Below are 15313 nucleotides of genomic sequence, written 5' to 3' on the forward strand. Positions count from 1 at the left end.
GGCAAAGTGAATATATTCACACAAAAATAAGTTGATGTGTGTACCTACCTTACAAACTGTGTAGGAAAAGATTTCGTTCAACGCCCTCTTCCCATGGATTAGCGTATCATTATTTTTGATTTTGGAATTACTTTTTAAAAAAATTCAATTCAAGATGTCGTTTGCAGGTCTTCGAAAGCAATTTAACAAAGCGAATCAGGTAAATTGAATGTAAATGTGTGTTACGAAATTGAGTGTTTTTATGTTGTCGTCGTAGACACTGGCAGTGAGTCAAGAGCAACAACAGTACAGTCAGTGTCTCGATGTTGATACAACTCGACTGTTTATACTCTTCATTTTTCATGTTTTTTTAAAGCTCAAGGGTAACTATAAGAAACAGGAGAAACAGAAAAATGAAAAGAAAAGTTAAGGAAACGTATCGTTTTGTTGACTGCCTTACACGTAGTGAAGTGAGAGTGTGTGTGTAGTGTAGTGTAGAGTTAAGAGTAAGTGTAAGCCACTGTAAGCAAGTTGGACTGATCATCTGCTGATGATCTCCAGATGAAAACTTAATGATAAAGAATTTGTATCTAGTTAAAATTCTATTTCAATAATTCTCATTCATTGAGTCAGTGAGGTTAGAGATAGTGTAGTAGTGTGATATATATCTAGATAGATTCTATTTATATATCTTGGTTGACTCTTCCAGTGTCACTGTTCACAGCACTTTTATTCCTATATTATATAACTAGAAGATTAGGTCCTTCCACTTTACACTGAGTACTGAGGGTTTTTTTTTTATATCTTCAAGAAAGAAGGCACATTCATTTCATTATTTAAGAGCAAGTCAATGGCCGTTCAAAATTGAAATTGATGACTTCTTGTGATTTATCTATACTGAATGTCTACGTACACGGTAACTTTAGGCAGTTTAGTGAGCAGCAGCAGTGGGAGTCAAATTGTGACCCAACTCGCCCATAAGAAAGTTATGACTGGAAACTGGAAATTACGTTCGCTTTTACTAAACGTAAAAGTTTTAGAGGGGTTCAATTAATGATGCATAACTTCGTTATAAAGAGGAATATCGCAGATATTTTGGTATCATAATCATTATTTTCGTTACCGGGCACCTAGCCTCAGGATCTATGTACACGGTAACATTTATACAAGGTAACCTTGAATCTCGCCTTTAATGAACTTTAATGGATTAAATTGTATTGTTTGATTTTTTAAAATAACACTCACAAACACACAGAGCGAGGTCTATCGATAGCTTTTATTGTAGCGGCAAACCAGTTACCGGAGCTACCATGTACGTAGATCCTGAGGCTAGGTGCCCGGTTACCGTGTACGTAGACACTGCCTTGTCCTTATTATTTTATTATTAGCCTATATTTTTCATCCGATTGTCAGACTTACTTATAGCTATAAGTGTTTGTTTTTGTTGGGTATTTATTTTGATTTAAATAGAGATATTATAGACAGTCAGTTCTCTAATCCGGTACTCCCAGACAGGTTGCATGGGCATGGGGACAGCTTTTCTCTTCTTTATTTGAAAGCTATAATCCGGAGATCCCTTTTTTTTCAGATCGAAACACTTGTTTTGGGACCAAGCCATTACAATATAGTTTTGTATGAAGGGAATATGACTACAATCTAAAAATCAGACTGATCCACCATTTCTGTCCGACTCAAATTTAATGCAATTAACAAGTCATTGAAGTATAATCTGATTAACCCTCTCCTTACCACCTACAGCAAAATCGTCACATTTATTGCAACACAATATACATTTTTGTACATAACAATGATCTTTGTTTAAATGATAAGAACATAAAGTTGTTTTGTAGAGAGATTGTTTGAGTTTAAAAAAGCACTTTTTTCTGCCGGATAAGCCTGCCATTTTGGGAAAATACTGAAAAGGATCGGTAAGGAGAGAGTTAAACACTTTGCCACATCCATTTAAGGTCAGGTAGGTGACTTATTTGTCTATTCAGTCCAGTTTTGGCAAACAACTACAGTGGAACCTCCCGATAACGACATGCCACGGGACCAAGTTTTTATGTCGTTATCCGGAGGTGTCGTTATTTAGAGGTTTCCAAGATGGCGGACAAAGTGGGCGTGGTAAGGCCCGCGGGACCAGGTTTTATTAACATTGACAAAACAAACAAAATATTGTAGTGTATTCCTCTTAGAGGGTTCTTGTGCGTGTGTCTGGATGAGACTTTTAGGTGATCTGAACTGAGTACACTGATATTGTGCTCCTGGAATCTACATCTGTTCCCTATTTAAACCAGTCCCCTTTGTCTTACTTTTCTTATGTCATTTCAATTGTAAATATAGAATGTTTTTTACTATCCACTTTTCTTCCTTTTTACTGGCGCTGATATAACATAGATGTGTCACAGGCGCTGTAAAACCCTTTAAAACAAACAAAATTCCTCCTCCTCCTCCCACAAAAACACTACTACTACTACTACTACTACTACTACTACACTACTACTACTACTCTACTACTACTACTACTACTACTACTATACTACTACTACTACTACTATACTACTACTACTACTACTACTATACTACTACTACTACTATTATTATTATTATTATTATTATTATTATTATTATTACTACTACTACTACTACTACTACTACTTATTATTATTATTATTATTATTATTATTATTATTATTATTACTACTACTACTTCTACTTCTACTACGACTACTACTACTACTACTACTACTTCTATCACCACATAATATCACATTTTCCAAGATTTTGTGTTTACTTGCTTACACTTACATTTATACCTTGGTTTTTATTAATGCATATCTCATTGGTTCAAGCAGGAATCGTTTTTATAAACTTTTGAGTACTCATACTCGGTATTTTTAGTATCAGATATCTACGAAAACTGCCGAAAATCGCCAAAATGATGTCGTTATTCGGAGGTTTTATCAAAAAGTGCGTCGTTATTTGGAGGTTATTTTTACTGATCTTAAATAGAAAAAAAATCGGGACCACGGGTCAATGTCGTTATCAGGAGGTTGTCGTTAATCGGAGGTGTCGTAATCGGGAGGTTCCACTGTATGTCTCCTCGATCAGCATGGTGATACAGGCATCAATAATGTGTGACTGGTTAGTTTACACAACTCAATACACACCAATCCAACTCATGTCACTTGATATTAAAGTGATTTGGCATACCAAGTCTATTGTAATTTTAAGGTATAGAGGAAGTTTTTGACATGCGTTTGATCTTGCCGCAGTTTGACGCTCTTACTTTTTAATTGTTGTTAAATTATGAATTTGTTCTCACCTTTTTACTTACCTTAATTGCTCATCAAGAATAAAATAAGCACTAACCTTCTCAAGTTAAATTTCTTTTATTTTCCCTACAACTTCAACATGTCAATCCTAATAAATCACACATTGGTCAAGGATGATATAATAGTCATATATTGTTACTTACGGCAATGATAGAGTGATAGTATTATAATTATAAGTAAATGTCTGGAAATTTACTACATGTCATTTTGTGATGTCCAATTGCGAAAAATTATGGTAGGATTTTTGTTTGGGCTGGGAGGATTTTTTTTATGTCTCTGATACCTGGATACCCTGATTGCATTGTGATGCAGATGCTGGAAACTGGGCAGATTTTCACTGACTGGATGGATCATTATTATAACAGGACTGGGAGCTTCAGAGATAAACTATATTAATTTGTGGAACTTGTGTGTTCAATTTTCTGTTGATTGAGTATGACTATTATTACTATATTCAAATTTCATGTTTTCACAGTATATGAGTGAAAAGATTGGTGGGGCAAAAGGAACAGAACTTGAAGATGACTTTGTTGAAATGGAAAGGGTAAGTTTTGGGTATGATTATTTTTTCTTTAATTCAAATCTTTATGATATCTAGAAATTCTAATAGAAAACTGACTTAGGAGAAGAGTTTTATTCATTCCAAAAGTGTCCAAATTTGATGTTTTATCTCTTTCAATTTTTATAGCAAAAAAAAATGTGTACCTTGAGGGGGAAAAAAAGTTGGAAGCTTGGGGTTTATTTTTGTTTTTTTAATGACATATAATTTGTTAATGTTAATATGATAATGATACAGTTGAGACTGTCCAAAACTACTAAATTTTTTTTTTTTTTCTTAATTTTATGAAAAAGTGTGCTGAGAAATATTAATATTATCCCATCTGATTTTAAAATAATTCTTATTTAATTGTCAAATGCATCGTTTACTTTAACTTCCCTCTGTTGTCTATGTAGCTTAAGATTAAATGCCATTTACATTCAAACTTGTATAAGGCAGGCAGGCACCTATGGGATCCCACAAAATTGAAGCGGCCTTAAAACGTTTTCTTTCTGGCTTTTGTACTGCTCTGACAATGTCAGGAGAGATTTTTAGTGAAAGGTATACTGTTGATTTGTAAATAAAAGGATTTTGAGGTTAAATGCAAAGAGTAATATTATGATCTTGTATTATATTGTGGGTTCGGTATATCTTCTAATTTGAAATCCGGAAATTTATTTCATATCACTAATGATAGTGCAAACTGATCGTGGAATTTGTCTCAATTGCAGGTTTCAGTTGTACATTAGAACTTCACAAATCTACCTCTAATTCTAATCCACTATTTAAATGCCTGAAAAATATATTTCCCGTTATCACGAATCACGTGGGCTTATTTAAACAGGATATGAAACTATTTTTGGTTGAGTTCTTTTTTATTTTTTGCTTCTTTCTTAGTTCGTATGTCTTTATTACAGGTGGGTTTTTTTTTTTTTTTATTTTTTTTTTTTTTTTTTTTTTTTTTTTTTTTTTGGTGTGTTGATGTATGTTTTAGCTGGGTTTTTAAAAAATCTGTGTCTGTGTGAGGGAGTAATTATATCTGTCTTTGGATTTATAATGCCTTTTGTAGTGGAAAAGCAAATTGTTATTCTATATGTTAGTCCCATTTTTAGTTTGACCCTGTTCTGTCTGTTTACCTTTGGTTGACATCAAGATAACTGTAATATAATTATAGAGCTTATCGGCTAGTCCAATTCATTGGCATTGCTATATTATTGATGGAAGTTATCATTATTATTATTAATATTTTATTATAAACAAAAGTAGGCTTTGTGTGATTGAAATTAGAGTCACAAGTACTTCTGTCTGACTTTTATATTATTTCATTTTTCTATAATTTGTCTTTCCTGGATGCAAACATGAATTCAGTTGTCCAGACCCTGCTTAAACAGATGTATGGGGAGAAGGAAAAACAAAACAAAACAAACGCACCAAATAGAAACCCGTCGAATGTTACGAATTTTTCGTAATTTTACTTATTTTAGACACATTTCTAAGCCAATTACGAAAATACGATTTTTTTAATTTTCAATAATACTTAAATAATAATAATAATAATAATAATAATAATAATAATAATAATAATAATAATATTAATAATAATAATAATAATAATAATAATAATAATAATAATAATAAAAATGATTATGATCATGATGATGATAATGGTAACAATAATAAAGCTTTTCTACAGTGCATATAAGCATGATGATGTAATGTTGAAGTGATCATCAATGTCAAATTGTGGTTGTTCGTACACGATTTGAGAAATTACTAATTTCCTTGTCAAACTACTAAAAATTGACATAAACATGACTAAATTTGAAGTTTTCAATTTGGCAGGTCTGCAAATATTGTAATTGTCTGGAAGAAACATAGAATTAAATTATAAATGAGCCATATTGCCGTGGGGTCAAGTCTGGAACAAGAGGTTACCATAATAGAGATGTTATTGGATTTTGTTTTGTTCGTTTGTTATTTTTAAAAATCTCGTTTAAATCACAATAATGTCTTAGGTAATCAATTGTTTGCTGTATCGAGAAAGGTCGACATTATCCTCTTGTTTTAATTCTTCCCAGGGCTTTAATAAAAAATTGATTAGGAATTGATCGTTATGTATCCATATGATAATAAGAAGATATCATTAATATATCTGTGTCAAATATTGTCTTGATTGTTGTCCTTTATCTTTTACTTATATTTGTTTTTGTTCACATTGACCTTTTCTTTTGTTAAAGAAACTTTGTATTACACGCTTAAACTTCGTCTAGTTTCTTGATTGTGCAAGATCGTGCGCTGTTATCTCATTAATCAGATAACCAGTCAGTAACATGCCGATTCGTACACTGAATGCTTTTATCGGTTGGCCTTTTGTATAATGTGATGGTTTCTCTCTCTCTCTCTCTCTCTCTCTCTCTCTCTCTCTCTCTCTCTCTCTCTCTCTCTCTCTCTCTCTCTCTCTCTCTCTCTCTCTCTCTCTCTCTCTCTCTCTCTCTCTCTCTCTCTCTCTCTCACACACACATCCATCCACACTCGCCCTCTAACCCCCTTCCACCCACCAAACAGTGACTCAAAAAGCTGAACAACTTAGTTTCATCCAGAAATTTAAAAAAGAAAAAAGATGCTTCGGTTCCCTTTGAAGAGCTTCAAAGATGTGCTTCACATAGCCTTTAGGTAGTCTCTCTCTCCCCCCCCCCTCTCTCTCTCTCTCTCTCTCTCTCTCTCTCTCTCTCTCTCTCTCTCTCTCTCTCTCTCTCTCTCTCTCTATCTATCTATCTATCTCTATCTATCTATCTATCCATCTATCTATTTATCTCTCTATCTATATCTCCCTCTTTCTATCTATCTATCTATCTATCTATCTATCTATCTATCTATCTATCCATCTATCTATTTATCTCTCTATCTATATCTCCCTCTTTCTATCTATCTATCTCTACATCTCCCTCTCTCGCTCTCTCTCTTTCTTTATCTATCTCTCTCCCTCTATCTATCTGTGTGTGTGTGTTTGAATGTGTATGTTAGCCTCGATACCTATGTATCTTCAGTCAACCTACCTCAAGTACTTTGTATCTTTGTCACTTACTATTATGACTATGTTTCTAACTTCCTGTCCAACAGACACTACTATCACTGGGACTGGGAGACATAGGTCCGTTCGTATCGCATCTCGTCGATGAATGTTGTGTTATCCCAGTCCTGTTGTTTAAACACACTAGATAATTATGTGTAAACAAATCAAGGGTGGGTCCTGGACGAGTTGAGGGAAATATGTATTCAGTGACGATGTAAAAGCACTGCTTGTCAACTTTTTGTTGCTGTTGTTGATGATATCGTACATAACGCTTGTAGACAGTACTCTTAAATTGCATTGATATTTATGTGGGAAATATACACCGTGTGGATAATCAATTAATAAACAGTTGATAAACACCCGAAAGGTACCGAGTTCGAATACCCGCTGCTCTGTGTGGCCTTGAGCAAGTCACCTCGCCCTAGCTCAATTTGCGGCGCTGCACTGCGGCTGACGCCCGGGTTATTCCAGTCTTCATATGGAATGACCCTAGAGACAAATTTCCCCTATGGGATGAATAAAGGGGATTTTTAAAAAAAAGGTATTATTATGATATCATAATCCACTGATGGTGTATCCATTACATATTATATGAAGTTGCTTTCGTGGAGTGACTATGTTGTTTTATGCTAGTATGTTGCCCACCCCCAGCTTGTCCTTGGGTGTGCGATACACCTGATTGAAAAGCTTTAATGAAGAGGATGAGCTAAAAGAGTGTCGTCGTAATGGTGGGTCGGAAATGTTATTGTTATCACGTATTTTTGTTGTTGTTTTGTTTTGTTTTTTGTTTTGTTTTTTTTTTTTGGGGGGGGGGGGGGGGGGGGGATGAAAGTGCTTGCAATACTAATACTAATGTGTTTCTTTGTTTTTCAATTCATCTTTCCAATTCATTGCCAAACCCAGGGTATTCTGGAAAAACCCATATTTAAAATTTTGGCCAGAAAACTCGTCCTTTAAATATCGATCGATTTAAATGACCTTCATCTTGGCAACAAAAAACAACTCTCAAACCTGGGACTTCATTTCTGCCCAAATTTTAAAATATGGGTTTTTCCAGAGTACTGGTAAATCTACTCGCCTATTTATTTGGGATCTATTCCTCTTATGATCTTGCTTGACAACTGTCGTATTCTGGAAAGGCACGTATTTAAAAATTTGGCCAGAAAATTCGTCGTTCCAATATCGATCGATTTAAATAACCCTCATCTTGGCATCCGTGAGGTATTCCTTAGTCCTAGGTTTGAGAGTTTTTGCCAAGATGATGGTCATTTAAATCGATCGATATTTGATCGTTGAGTTTTCTTCTTCTTCTTCTTCTTCTTCTTCTTCTTCTTCTTCTTCTTCTTCTTCTTCTTCTTCTTCTTCTTCTTCTTCTTCTTCTTCTTCTTCTTCTTCTTCTTCTTCTTCTTCTTCTTCTTCTTCTTCTTCTTCTTCTTCTTCTTCTTTTTCTTGCGGGTGGTTGGATTGGAGCATCACCCTTGAATCATATACCTATGATGTTCGCATGGGTGTACGATCTGATAGTGATGTCGTTTCTTCTTCTCTTTACTAGCCTATCCTGCTTCTTTGGTTTGTGATTGTATTTTTGACAGGGGATATTTTTTTTCTGTAAATATTCTGCCTGTTCTTGTATTTATAATTTAGCTTATGATATCTTTAGGTTATGATTTTGATTTACATTTGTACTATTTTTGTTAGATTGCTTGTTTTTTTTGTTTCAGCGGTCTCTCATATAACCTCAATTGTGTTGGAAGAGACCTAAAGCAACAAACAAACAAAAAATCTTCTTTTTCTTCTTCTTCTTCTTCTTCTTCTTCTTCTTCTTCTTCTTCTTCTTCTTCTTCTTCTTCTTCTTCTTCTTCTTCTTCTTCTTCTTCTTCTTCTACTACTACTACTACGAGACTACTACTACTACTACTACTACTACTACTACTACTACTACGACTACTGCTACGGCAGTTAACCGATTTTAAAATAAAACTGAGTATAAAAATATATGCCCTCCCATTGTCGTAGAGATGTTTCGTTTTTAAATAATCTTACACTTGGCTTTTTTTTTTTTTTTTTTCCTATATAGTACGAATGAATTTGATTCAACGATATCGCATTGCACTATTCACTGATTATAATTATCATTGTAGAATTATATCTGAACTACTCTGCCATTACAACATTACAATATTCACAAGAGGTTTGAAATTGTTGTTACTTGGTAATCTCCCCCCCCCCCCCCCCCCCCCCCCCCCCACCACACACACACATACCCATTAATCCCATGGCTAGGTTGTCATGCACTTATTAAAGACGGAAAATGAACAAGTAAGAAAATATGGACTATTTCCATTCGATTATTTTCTTCCTTCTATCGATCACGACAGGGGCGTTTGGTACGCTGCCAGAATTTTTTTTTTTTTTTAAGAGAAGGGGGGGGGGGGGGGGGGGGGAGAAGAAAATAAGGTGTCAGTCTGAGTCGGATGGGTGGGGATGCTCAGTGGATAAGTAGATAGTGATTTTAGAGATGTCTCCTCTCGTTTGTTTGTTTTATTGTTTGTTTGTTTGTTTTCGTGGATTTGGTTCAACTATGCTGAAGCAACGAAGTCGCTTCACAGAGGGAGGAATTGCGCAATAGTTGTTTTAAACGAAGTCGCTTCACAGAGGAATGAATTGCGAAATAGTTGTTTTGAAACAATCCGTAAAATTAGAAGTAATCAGAAGAGGAAAAAAGAAATATTAATAGAAAGTGCTTTGTTATAAGTAGTAAATCTTACAATGAATTTCACGTTTGACGATATTTAGTATGAACAATATATAGGTTGTCGACTCGATTTCCGTACTGATTTTTTTATTTATTTTATTTGAAAATTGCTTTGACCTGACACCACAGTCGTTCCTTATTCGGCTCTTTTATTGGACAACAATAGATGCACTCGTATTGTGTAATTGGTTCTAGTATTGCAAAGTCATGAGGCTCCTTGGAACAGCGGTCATCCCGGTTTATGTTGTCTTAAGTGGTGGGCAACGAGATCTTTTCAACAACAACAAAAAAGGATAAATAAACAGATGACTCCCTGGTTTATAAAGCAGTCTGTTTGATGCGGAGTTGAGTGCGGCTATGTGGTCTAGTGGTATGACACTCGCTTTCGGATCGGAAGGTCCTGAGTTCGAGCTTCGCTTGGCGCATAGTTGAGTCCTTGGAAAAGGCTCTGTACTCACATTTTCTCACCGTACCCATGTGTAAAATAAGTACCTGGACTTTAACAGCGTTGTCTCTGTCCGTAAAAAAAAAAAAAAGTAATTTCGCCAAACATGCGTCATCTTACGTGTTTCTGTGGTCAGGCCCTTTGTAAAGCGCTTTGAGCACATTTATTGGATATATAAAAGTTGTAAAAAAGCTCACGTTTTTTTTTTTCGTTTTTTTTTTTTTTAGAGTGTTGTCATGTACCAAGTGTGCTATCTGTACTTCCCATCTGTCTTATGTAACTATAGCTGGAGAGAATTTGTTTTCCATATCATTATCAGCAACAAAATCGTCATCCTCATACGTACATACATACACATACATACATACATACATACATACATACATACATACATACATACATACATACATACATACATACATACATACATACATACATACATACATACATACATACATAAATACATACATAAATACATACATAATCAACTTTATTACCCTAAAATAATCAGGAAGTTGGTCGTCCTGTAAACGTAAGTAATTAATTTCGCCTAATACTGTAGTTCTCGGACTTGGCACAGGGGCTGCAACGGTTCTCTCTATAAATTATATTATTTGCAGGCAATACTTTTTGCTCTATAGCAAACAAATGATATAACTAACTGTGCCACCAGCGACGATGTCTTAATTGGATAATACTATTAACAGTCATCAGTACTTGTTAATTTTTCAAGGTCGGTATTGTTGTCATACACACGCGCATATGTGTTTGTGGGTGTGTATGTGTGTGTGTGTGTGTGTGTGTGTTTGTGTGTCGACGTGTGTCAGTGTCAATGAGCAAGTGCGTGTGAGTTCCATCTGAAGTGGTTTATTACGGGAAACAGCTATTAGGCTTCTTGTAGTCAACTGTCTTGCTTGCCACCCGCCCCCCCCCCCCCCCCCCCCCAATAGTATAGGCTATCGGTGATGCCATGCTATGTGACTATTTGACTCATCCCTGGGTTTTCTATCTACTCCAGTTTTGTTTTTGTTTTTGTTTTCTCCACGTATTTATTTGCCTCTCAGTTTCCTCCAGCGGGCTCCGTCAACTGTTTCTTGACCTTCATAGTCATCTTCTTCCTTAGGAATTTCCAGGAAAGCGCTTGAGCATGTTTTGTGATGTTGTGGGAAAGTCTTCTCATTATAATAATAATAATATGGCCGATCCTTTCCCACTTCCTTTTTTTGACTTCTTTAACTCAACCCTAACAACGGCTATATCCGTAGTTTACCCGAGTTACTTTTACCCCATGCCTATTTATTACATTTTTCTGAGACAAATTATATGCGTTGTATAACAGCTATTGTTTTTCATTTTTAAATGTTAATGGTAGTTGAACAAGACTCTCCAGGCACATGCTCATTTTTCACCAATTTTGAAAAGTATAAAAAAATATCTAAGATTGAGTGAGTTAATAGGTTGTTGACTGGATACCTGAAATTGACACTCTATTCTTACCTAATTGGTTCTCAGATGGTCAAATTACGCCATTAATATTCATATTGGGAGTTGTGTTTCTTAGTTTGTATTATGTGTTATAAAAATAAATGGAAAGATTTATATTGTGTATATATCATACTAAAAATTAAACCATGAGAAAGTAAGATGTAGATAGTATACGCTTGACTAATAAGCTCACAACATTGCCATCCGGAAATATATCGGACCAACACACAAAACTGTAACCTTGAACTTTTATGGTCTGGATAATACAGTTAAGTGAGAATTACTCATAAACGCGGATGGCAAAAAAAAACCAATAACAAAGACCCTAGTGACGTCAACTTCGTTCTATCTATAGCGACTCTATCGTTTGCATGTTGAGTTGGGTGCTCTGCGAATTTATAAAATGTCAAGGTAGCAAGAGATTATCAACACAATCCCAATATCCATCTGAATGGCCGGAAATAAACCTTAGTAAATGAATGCATGAATGGGTTTTTTGGGATGATCAATGGATAATGATAAAGATTAACATGCCGAACTCAGTTTGTTACTGCGCAGAATTGCACGAATACTAACAATAATAATATTGGACTAAGGGAACTGCTTGCTGTAACGGCTGTACCGTGGTGGCTAAATTCGCCCAAATCGTTCCTCCTCCTCCTCCTCCTCCTCCTTCCACTCTTATTATCCATCTCACTTTCCAATGCCACCACCCCCACCCAATCAATCGATAGGGACACTTACGTGATCCTGAGAGTATCCGTCTTTTTCTCCACACAGCTGGGTCCCTCATCCACCTTTTTAAAATTTTATTTTTGTTTCATTTATGATTCTCGTAGTATAAAGACATACATCTCTTGATCTTTTACTGCTTTTATGTGCAAATGTCGCGATCTGTCTATTTGTTTATTTATGTCAGATATCATGTCTGTCGTTTTTTGTTGTTGTTTTTTTTACATTATATCTTGTTATATCTCTTTTTATCTTCCTTCCCTCTCCTATACCCCCCCCCCCCCCCCCCACACACACACACACACGCGCGCACACATGTTCAGTCCTACCCCGTTTTCGTGTGTGTCGATCCATATATGAACTATTCTACATCTTTGTGTCTCTTTATTTATATGTGTTTGTATTTATTTATTCCTTGACATACCCTCTCTCTCTCTCTCTCTCTCTCTCTCTCTCTCTCTCTCTCTCTCTCTCTCTCTCTCTCTCTCTCTCTCTGTGTGTGTGTGTGTGTGTGTGTGTGTTTCTGCCTCTCATCTCTTCTTTCTCTCATCGAATCTTCCGTCTTGTCTTTCCATTTTGCTTCATATCCCCTCCAGTTATTTATTCTGGAAAACGTTATCGGCTAAACACCTTATTATGGAACTGCACGCACGCGCCCGCGCACACGTCCATGTATTCATGTTATTAAATTCTCTTCTCTCTCTCTCTCTCTCTCTCTCTCTCTCTATCTATCTCTCTCTCTCTCTCTCTCTCTCTCTCTCTCTCTCTCTCTCTCTCTATCTATCTATCTATCTATCGATCTCTATATCTGTCTCGCACGCACACACACACACACACACACACACAATCAATCACTCTCTCTCTCTCTTTTTCTATCCATCTCTCTCTTTCTGAATAACTCTTTTAGACAGTCAAAGGTCTTAAAAGGGAAATAGGCCACAGTTTAACGTTTTTTGGGACAGCATCTTGGTTCAATTGACTGACAAATAACAGTGAATTTCAAATTTGAAGAATAAAAATTACGAGAATTCATCCAGCTCACAACTTCCCAAGGCCAGGGGGGCGGGGCGGGGTGAGATGCCAGCAATGATTATTGAATTTGAACCCGGGTCTCCGGAGTATCAATGCTATTCCTTATCCATTTGGCCCACCTTCCTCGAGGCTTTGAGATCCAATAGTTCAATTGATGTAACTGGCGACACGAACACACTCATACTTCGACGGATTTGCCAATATTTTGTTTTCTTATTCTTTTAAATAAATCTTGCCAAAAATAAATAAATAAGAACGATGATCTAATGATGATATTATGTGCACGTTGTAATATCAATTATTATACAGAGTCTTCAAGAGTTGTATTATATTGTATATTTGTGCGGCGATGTGGTCTTTAATATGACACTCGCTTTTGGATCGGAAGGTCCTGGGTTCGAGCCTCGCTCGGCGCATAGTTGAGTCCTTGGAAAAGGCTCTTTACTCACATTCTCTCCCCGCACTCAGGTGTAAAATGAATGCCTGGCCGTTAACAGCGTTGTCTCTGTCCGAAAAAAAAAATTGTAATCTCGCCTTACAGGCGTCATCTCTCGTTCTACATGTTAAGTGTTGCTGTTGGCCAGGGACCCCTTGTAAAGCGCTTTGAGCACGTTTAGTGAATTTTGCGCTTTATAAAAACTCAATAATTTTTTGATCTGCTGTACTTTGGAATGGGAAGGGGGGGGGGGGGGGGGGGGGGGGGCGAAACTAGATCTACATGACAGGGGAGCGCGTGCTATATTTATGTATGTAGAAAAAGTAACCCCCCCCCCCCCCCCCCCACTTCGTTTTGTTTTGTTTGTTTGTTTGTTTTTTTTGTTTTTGTTTTTTTTTCGATTAAGACCATATTGAAATTATCTTCCCTCCAACGCCTCTTGTAAGAAGTATTAATAAAGTACAATTTCTTGCAATATTAAGTGTCGAAGTACATTTTTTAAGTGCGTTTAGTGTATGCAAACGAGGGTAAGACGAGATGTAAATGGACTTCGCCCTGAATGTCCCCTGTGGTTTTATGTCATTCATACATAAGGGGTACGAGTTGTTGGTTCCGTTTTACATTTTCAGTTTTGTCATTATTGTTCCTTTTTCCCTTTTGTTGTTCGTGCGAATGGGCACGATCTATATTACATTTCCATGTGCTCGAGGTCATTGGTCACATTGGAATATGTGCTCAAAGTGACCCACATAGTGAAAAAGTGTTCACAGATTTTGAAATTTCTAACATCACGATTGGTCATTTTGTTCAGCTTGACACATTGTTTTGTACAGCAACAAATCTTGTGATTGATGAATTGGTTGGCCGAAAACATGAATATAGATCGCTCCCATTGAAGTGATTAGGAAATAAACCGGCCGTCTAAAGTCAAGCAAAATCGGTTGTCTCTTGTGATAATACTTGAGCAAAGAGGCATTGCAACTAACTGGACAATCTCATCCCTTATATCGGTCGTTCATACAGAGTGGGTCGTAGTTGTTGGCCCCGTTTTATATTTTCCTTTGTTTTAGTGGTAAGTGCTGGACAACCTGTTACACGCATTCTCTCGTCGTCGTACTCAGGTGTAAAATGAGTACCTGGTCGTTAACATCGTTGTCTCTGTCCGAAGAAAAAAAAAAGTGTAATATCGCCTAACAGGCGTAATGTCTCTCCTACAATCTCTGTTGGCTAGGGACCCGATGTGAAGCGCATTGAGCACGTTTAGTGAATATTGCGCTATATAAATGCCCCCCCCCCCCCCCCCCAATAATTAAGTAAAGAGGCATTTGCAGCTGGACACGGCAATTTCATCCTTCCTATCCGAAGGTAATGTCATGCCGCTAGACCACAATGCCGCGCAATAAATCGATGCTAGTACTGTCTCTCATCGCGTCCTTCACTCTTGTCCTGGAGTTGGGTCTCACCCGAATTGCTTGGCAATACAAATATTGTATCATTTCAGGG

The 15313-nt window shown here is 36.4% G+C and overlaps 1 protein-coding gene across 2 annotated transcripts in view; it reads left to right on the top strand.

The window, feature by feature from the left end:
* The window catches only part of LOC144965637 (endophilin-A3-like), a 59910-nt gene continuing 44597 nt past the window's right edge, over window positions 1-15313 (top strand). The window contains exons 1-2 of one of the 2 annotated variants that reach the window (XM_078901190.1): window positions 1-199; window positions 3790-3858. In XM_078901190.1, the coding sequence (XP_078757316.1) occupies window positions 155-199; window positions 3790-3858 (114 nt within the window). In that variant the 5' untranslated portion in view covers window positions 1-154. The remainder of the gene's footprint in view (window positions 200-3789; window positions 3859-15313) is intronic. The other variant, XM_078901189.1, reaches the window with a different exon arrangement.

The sequence above is a fragment of the Berghia stephanieae genome, chromosome 2 (assembly GCF_034508935.2).
Source record: "Berghia stephanieae isolate SIO BIC M18660-M18661 chromosome 2, UCSD_Bste_1.3, whole genome shotgun sequence".
NCBI lineage: Eukaryota > Metazoa > Mollusca > Gastropoda > Nudibranchia > Aeolidiidae > Berghia > Berghia stephanieae.